This window comes from Prunus persica, chromosome G1, assembly GCF_000346465.2.
Source record: "Prunus persica cultivar Lovell chromosome G1, Prunus_persica_NCBIv2, whole genome shotgun sequence".
Lineage (NCBI taxonomy): Eukaryota > Viridiplantae > Streptophyta > Magnoliopsida > Rosales > Rosaceae > Prunus > Prunus persica.
The window spans coordinates 39,770,046-39,777,805 of record NC_034009.1 but is presented as its reverse complement, the minus strand read 5'-3'; the positions used below and the strand labels follow the sequence as shown (position 1 = coordinate 39,777,805).

Here is a 7,760-nt window from a genome sequence, read left to right as displayed (position 1 = left end):
GATCTTTAGAAAAGTAATTGGATGCAATTTTGGTCGGAAGGTTCCCTGAAATTTATGCTAGCTTCTTGTGATTAATAATTGTAATTTCACTTAAGATGAACACCACGTCTTAAGGGTTGCATGGTTTTTCAAAGGGTTTTCACAAAACTTAATGAGTCTTTCATGTTCAGATTTGATCCGAACGTCCGGACGGGTTGCATGTTGGATATACGTTCTGTGTTGGAGGTTCCAAGTAGAATATACAATAGGAAAACCTAACCTTCAAAGTGGCATGTGCAAATCATAAGTAATTGGTAAAAGTTCATAGGATTGCTAGGTGATGGTGAAACCCTAGTGGTTTTATAAATTGATATTCAAAACTCTTTCTTTCAATCGTATTTGTTTTTGTTTAATATTTGTTTTTTAGAATCCACCAAATTTATAATCATCTTTCTTGACTTTTTATTTTAAGTAGTAATTGAAATTTGTTTTTACATAAATTGCTAATTAGTCCTTGAGGAAAACGACCTTGCATGAGCATCTATACTACAATAGCCTTGTATTCTTGCAAGTATTTTATGTGATTTTTAACACTGTTTGCACAAGTACTAAAAATCCTATCAAGAAATTGGCGCCGTTGCTGGGGACTATTTTAGACAATTTTTGTTTAACCTTTTTCTGATTTATTTCATTTTATTTTATTTTTAATTTTCGTCCAAAAAAAAAAATTGAAATTGAACAATTTTGTTTCTGTTGCAGATTTTGCAGACTGCATGGTCCAGACCAGATCAGGAACTACACAGATTGTACAATTTGATCCAGAACCAGAGCGCACACTGCATAGACAGCGGAGAGAAGTTACTTGGGCTTGGGACTGTTCACTGCAGGGCACTTTTCTGCAGGATCTGTTTGCAAACGAGAGTAACATGGCGTTAGAATTACCTGCGGCAGGTAGACCACTCAGGGAGTCATTGGAAGCCCGTGCCACTGATGTTCCCAATTGCATTGTGTATCCTGAACAAGAAGAGGGTGATTCGTTCGAGATCAGGCACCATATGCTTGAAATTCTACCTACTTTTCGGGGATTGCCTAATGAAGATGCAAACATACATATTGCAAAATTTATTGTGGGTTGCAAGAATATTTTGATTAGGGGTTTTTCTGCTGAGGCTATTAAGTTACGTCTTTTCCCTTTCACTTTGAAGGACAAGGCAGAAACTTGGTTATTCACTCTACCAGCTAATAGCATTACTACTTGGCAGCAGTTACACACAAAATTCCTGAACAAATATTATCCAGCATCCAAGACATTGAATTACAAGAGGGAGATTTTGACATTCACACAGAAGCCTAATGAAGAGTTTCATGAAGCGTGGGAGAGATATACAAAGATGTACATAAAGTGTCCACATGTTAAAATTGATTCAGATACACAAATGAATATTTTCTTTGATGGGCTTAATCCTACATCTAAGAGCCATGTGAATGCATCAGCTGGAGGATCATTATCAAATAAATCTGCAAGAGAGGCATTTGAACTGTTTGATATGATGGCTACAGAATCTCAGCAATGGGCAGCAGAACATTCACAGAAAAGGGGCATTTTTGAGTTATCAGTAGGTTCTCCCAACATGTCTGCACAAATGGAAAAAATGGATAAGAAAATTGATGCAAAGTTTGATATGCTTCTACAACATATAGCAAGTTCTACACAGCAGCCACCTACATCAACAGTTTGCACTATATGCAGTATGGCTACACATGACATAATGGGCTGCCCACATAGAGACTCTTACCCAGAGCTTGTTGAACAACATGTCAATATGATGAACAGCTATCAAAGGCCTAGGAATGATGCATATGCAACTCATTACAATCCTGGATGGAGGGATCACCCTAATTTCAAATGGGGTGACAATCAGACTAATGCCAAACCATTCCAGCATGCACAAAAACCTTTTGTTCCCTCCAAACCATCTATGGAAGATCAACTTGCTAAACTGGCAGCAACAACTCAATCATTCATCGAGGGCAACAATCAAAGATTTCAAAATGTTGAAGCATCTATTAAAAGTTTGGAGCAACAATTTGGACAACTAGCTACACAGATTTCAGACAGATAAAAGGGCAAATTTCCTAGTCAAACAATTCCTAATCCAAATGGACGTGAAGATTGCAAAGTTGTTCGGACTTTACGATGTGGAAAAAGCTATGACAATCGTGAAAATAACATTGAAAAGGAGCAGCATGCAGTGGAGGATCATACAGAAAATTTTGCAGCAGCAGAACCTGCCAAACCTGTAGAAAAACATAATATGGCAGATCTAGAAACTGTTCCAAAACAAGTACCTGAGCGTGTTTATGAGGCCCCAATTCCATATCCAGAACGTTTGAAGCCAAAAGTAAAAGATCAGCAACTCAAGGACTTTATGCAGACATTATCCAAGGTTCAAATCAACATTCCCTTACTGGATGCAATCAAGAAAATTCCATCATATGCCAAATTTTTGAAGGAAGTTTGCAGCAGCAAAAAGAAGCTTTCAGATTTGGAAAAAGTTATTTTGACAGAACAGTGCAATGCAGTTTTGCTACACAAACTACCACCTAAGAAAAAAGATCCAGGGAGTTTTAATATTTCTTGCACTATTGGAAATTCTAATTTTAAGAGTGCTTTAATTGATTTGGGTGCAAGTATTAATTTGATGCCTTTTTCTGTTTTTCAGCGATTGGGGCAAGGAGATTTAAAGCCTATATCAATTATACTTCAACTAGCTGACCGTTCAATCACTTATCCAAGAGGTGTTATTGAAGATCTAATTATTAAGGTTGATAATCTTTATCTACCGGCAGATTTTGTGGTTTTAGACATGGATGAAGACCTTCAAACACCTATTATTTTGGGGAGGCCGTTTATGGCAACAGCTAGGACCTTAATTGATGTGGAAGCTGGAACATTGACTTTACGGGTTCAGGACCAATCTGTGGTGTTTAATTTGTTTGCGGCAACAAAACGTCCTGCTGAACAGCTAGATTGTATGCGTATTGACATGGTAGACAGTATGGTGCAGGACAGATTTTATGCTAATTCAAAAACAGATCAGTTGTTGCATGTTTTACAGGGGGCATTTGAGACAGATTTTGAAGATGAAGGTGTTCATGAGTACATACACGCATTGAACAGTCTGCCCACAGTGTTGCCAAAATTTAGGAATGTGTATGAGAGTTTAGGGGAGCCCAAACAGCCCCTTAAACCATCCAGACAGCAGCCGCCAAAATTGGAGCTGAAGCCTTTACCACAACATCTTAAATATGCATATTTAGGAGCTGCAGAGACGTTGCCAGTTATAATTGCAGCAGATTTAACACCGACAGAGGAGGATAAATTGCTTCGTGTATTGAGAAAATATCAAGATGCATTGGGATGGACAATTGCGGATATCAAGGGAATCAGCCCAGCACTATGTATGCACAGAATATTAATGGAAGACGACGTAAAGCTAACAGTTGATGCTCAACGCCGCCTTAACCCAATTATGAAAGAGGTGGTTAGAACAGAGGTTATGAAATTACTTGATGCAGGTATGATTTATCCTATTTCTGACAGTAAATGGGTTAGCCCGACTCAAGTTGTGCCTAAACGGACCGGTATTACAGTGGTGAAAAATGATAATAATGAGTTAGTTCCTACACGATTGACTACGGGTTGGAGAATGTGTGTAGATTATCGGAAGCTTAACACAGGGACGAGAAAAGACCATTTTCCATTGCCTTTTATTGACCAGATGTTAGAAAGGTTGGTTGGGCGGGCTTTTTACTGTTTTCTTGATGGGTATTCTGGGTATAATCAGATTCCAATAGCACCAGAGGATCAAGAGAAGACTACTTTCACTTGTCCATTTGGTACTTACGCTTATCGGAGGATGCCATTCGGATTATGCGATGCACCTGCTACGTTTCAACGTTGTATGATGAGTATTTTTTCTGGCTTGGTCGAAAATATTGTGGAAGTTTTTATGGATGATTTTTCTGTTTTTGGGGATTCATATGATCAATGCTTACAGAATTTATCATTAGTTCTTCAGAGATGTCAAGCGACAAATTTAGTGCTAAACTGGGAAAAGTGGCATTTCATGGTTGAACAGGGAATTGTCTTGGGTCATTCAATTTCTAGCAAAGGCATCGAGGTTGACAAGGCAAAGATTGAAGTTATTGCAAAGCTGCCACCTCCTACATCAGTAAAAGGTGTGAGGTCCTTCTTAGGACACGCAGGTTTTTATCGTCGGTTCATCAAGGATTTCTCCAAGATTAGTCGACCTTTGTGCACTTTATTGGCTAAGGATGCACCATTTAATTTTGATAAGGCCTGTTTAGAAGCATTCAACAAGTTGAAAGCACTCCTAACTTCGGCACCCATCATTGCTGCACCAAATTGGGATTTACCATTTGAACTAATGTGTGATGCGTCAGATTATGCTGTCGGGGCAGTTTTAGGGCAGCGAAAAGATAAGCTTCCCCATGTCATCTATTATGCAAGTCGTACTCTAAATGATGCACAGCTTAACTATGCAACTACAGAGAAGGAATTGTTGGCAGTTGTGTTCGCACTAGAGAAATTTCGGTCTTATTTGGTTGGGGCTAAAATAATTGTCTATACAGATCATGCTGCACTAAAATACTTGTTGTCTAAGAAGGATGCAAAGCCTAGATTGATTCGTTGGGTTCTCTTACTTCAAGAATTTGACTTAGAGATTAAAGACAAGAAGGGCAGTGAGAATGTTGTGGCTGATCATTTATCTAGATTAATTATTCCAGCAGCTACAGAGGCAGATTCTCTACCATTGAGTGAAAGTTTCCCAGATGAACAGCTATTTGCTGTCAAAATTGACACACCTTGGTTTGCAGATATTGTCAATTATTTGGCTAAGGGTGTGGTGCATCCAGATTTTTCCTACCAGCAGAAAAAGAAGTTTTTATCTGATGTAAAGCACTATTTCTGGGATGAACCGTACTTATACAAGTATTGTGCAGACCAGATTATTCGCAGGTGTATTCCGGAGGCTGAACAAGAAAGTGTTTTAAAGTTTGCTCATCACTATGCTTGAGGAGGACATTTTGCGCAGAAAAGGACAGCAGAGAAAATCCTACAGAGTGGGTTATTTTGGCCAACACTTTTTAGAGATTCACAGAATTGGTGCAAGGCATGTGATCGGTGTCAAAGGGTCGGCAATCAATCCAGAAGGAATGAAATGCCCCAACAAAGTATCCTAATTGTTGAACTATTTGATGTTTGGGGTATTGATTTCATGGGGCCATTCCCATCTTCTAATGGGCACCAATATATTTTAGTGGCTGTGGAATATGTTTCAAAATGGGTCGAGGCCATTGCAGCACCAACTAATCAAGGATCAGTGGTCCTGAAGTTCCTCCAGGGGGTTATATTTCCACGTTTTGGAATACCGCGTGTTATTCTTAGTGATGGGGGGAAGCATTTTATTAATAAACCATTTGCTAACCTACTGGCAAAATACGGGATTAATCATCGCGTGGCTACACCATACCACCCACAGACATCTGGTCAAGTTGAAGTTTCAAACAGAGAAATAAAGCGTATTTTGGAGAAAACAGTGAGCTCTACACGCAAGGATTGGAGTTTCAAACTAAATGATGCTTTGTGGGCATACAGGACAGCTTATAAAACTCCTATTGGGATGTCACCATTCCGACTTGTTTATGGGAAAGCCTGTCATCTACCTATGGAGCTGGAGCATAAAGCTTACTGGGCCATTAAAGAGTTAAATTTTGCATATGACTCAGCTGGGGAAAAGCGGAAATTGCAGTTAAATGAGCTAGAGGAAATTCGTCAAGGTGCTTATGATAGTTCTCGCATCTACAAGGAAAGAACTAAGGCATTTCATGACAGTCAAATTTTACGGAAGGAATTTCAGCCAGGGCAAAAGGTTCTGTTATTTAGTTCAAGGCTCAAGTTGTTTCCAGGGAAATTAAAATCTCGCTGGACTGGACCCTACCTAGTGACTCAAGTTTTTCCTCATGGAGCAGTTCAAATCACTAATGAAGATAAAGGCAACACGTTCAAGGTGAATGGTCATAGGCTAAAACCCTACGTGGAGACACCCTTTGACATTGCAGCCGAGTCTTTGACTCTGAAGGAACCAGTGATTTGACCACCAGGCTTCTGCAAAGTCTAGCTACAGACTTAAAATAGCGCGCTTATTGGGAGGCAACCCAATTTTTCTAAACTCTTTACTTCTTTTATTTTCAAAACAAAAAAAAAACGGAAAAAAAAAAAAAAAAAAACCAGTTCTGGGGTTCGAAAGTTTACCTACGGGATGCACAGATCTGGGGTCCTTACTGGTGGAGAATAGACTCTTGTTCGGCTTCAGCTTGTTTTCATCTTGGAACAAGTTAGCATCTGGTGACATGGATGGAGACAGATCTGAATTTGAGGAATCTAGGGACTCCAAAACCATCCAAAAATTCAGGTGCATCAGATAATTCAACCTCACTGGTTGTGTTTGCTGCAAATGTGGCCTCCTCACGCAGATGAAAACGCTGGTGTAATTGGGTTGAAAGAGAGGAAAGGATCGTGAGTGTTGGAGAGAATGAAGAAGAGTGAAGGCGGAGATGGATGGCCTTGAGAAGAGAGAAATCAGAGACCTTTTCTGATTCTCTGGACACAGCGGAGGCTTTGGTTTATCCAGCAATATTCTTTTTTCTTCTGCAAAATGGGAATGGACAGAAGAGAGCCTTTCGGCTCTGAGCTCGGGGTAGGAGAAGGGAATCCAATATTTTTCAAATGACAGATGCAGCAGCTACAGCAGGTTATATTGTAGCTGTCGCTCCTATTTGATGCCAGTGTGGACGTGGTTGAGTTGGTCAGCGCTTTTTCGCAACACTCCGCCTGGTCCTGCCTTTGAATCCCCAAGGTGTCTCATTTTTGGGTATTTTCTTTCCTATTTCTTTTCTATTGTTGTTTTTCTCCTTTTCTTTCTTATTTTATTTTATTTTATTATTCTTCTATTTTTCCTTCCTAGTTTCTTTTCTTAGAGTATTTTCTTTATTTTTGATTTTCATTTTCTAGGATTTAGTCGTTTTGTTTCTGCTCTTGTTTCTTTTGATTATTTACCACACCTTGAGGACAATGTGTGATTTAAGTTAGGGGGTGGGAAAGTAAATTTTAGATTTTTAGTTTTTTTTAAGTCTTGTTTAAAATTTTCGTTTTTCAGTCAATATCCATAGATTATTTTAAACGTTAGAATAAATGGACATAGTGAAAATCAATCCCACAGTAGAGTCTTTTCTATTTATTGTTGCTTAGACACTAATTCATGAATTATACTTTGAAATTTGCACATCACACCAATATGGTTTTTGGGGAGTGAGATTGGAATACTTACTTTTTGTCCAAGTGTGTTTTAATTTCTGTTCAATTTAAATAAAGTTAGTATGTGTTATAAAGTAATAATTGCCTCACCCGAAGCTTTGCTAGTAACCGGGCCAGTCCTGCCTAATCAGCAGTGATTTTCGAGACAAAAGGTAGAGTTTTGGCATGAGGCAGGGTGGTTAGTTGGTTTCGTAGCCTTTTCAGCTTGAGTTAATAAGTCCTTAGGGGTGTTCTACACCTAGTGCCCTAAAACCCGAGTGGTTTGGGAGACATTGACCTAAAGCTGGCTACACGGTTGGATCGAAGCTTAAGGGAACCAAACATTGCACAACCACTACTGTTATAACTGGTTACTATAAAAAACCAACCCCAAAAAAAA

General features: G+C 39.0%; 1 protein-coding gene across 1 annotated transcript; it reads left to right on the top strand.

Annotated features, from left to right (window-relative positions):
- LOC109947514 lies at positions 753-2,102 on the top strand. The gene has a single exon (XM_020557890.1). It carries the CDS (start codon positions 753-755, stop codon positions 2,100-2,102), a length of 1,350 nt encoding a protein of 449 aa, XP_020413479.1.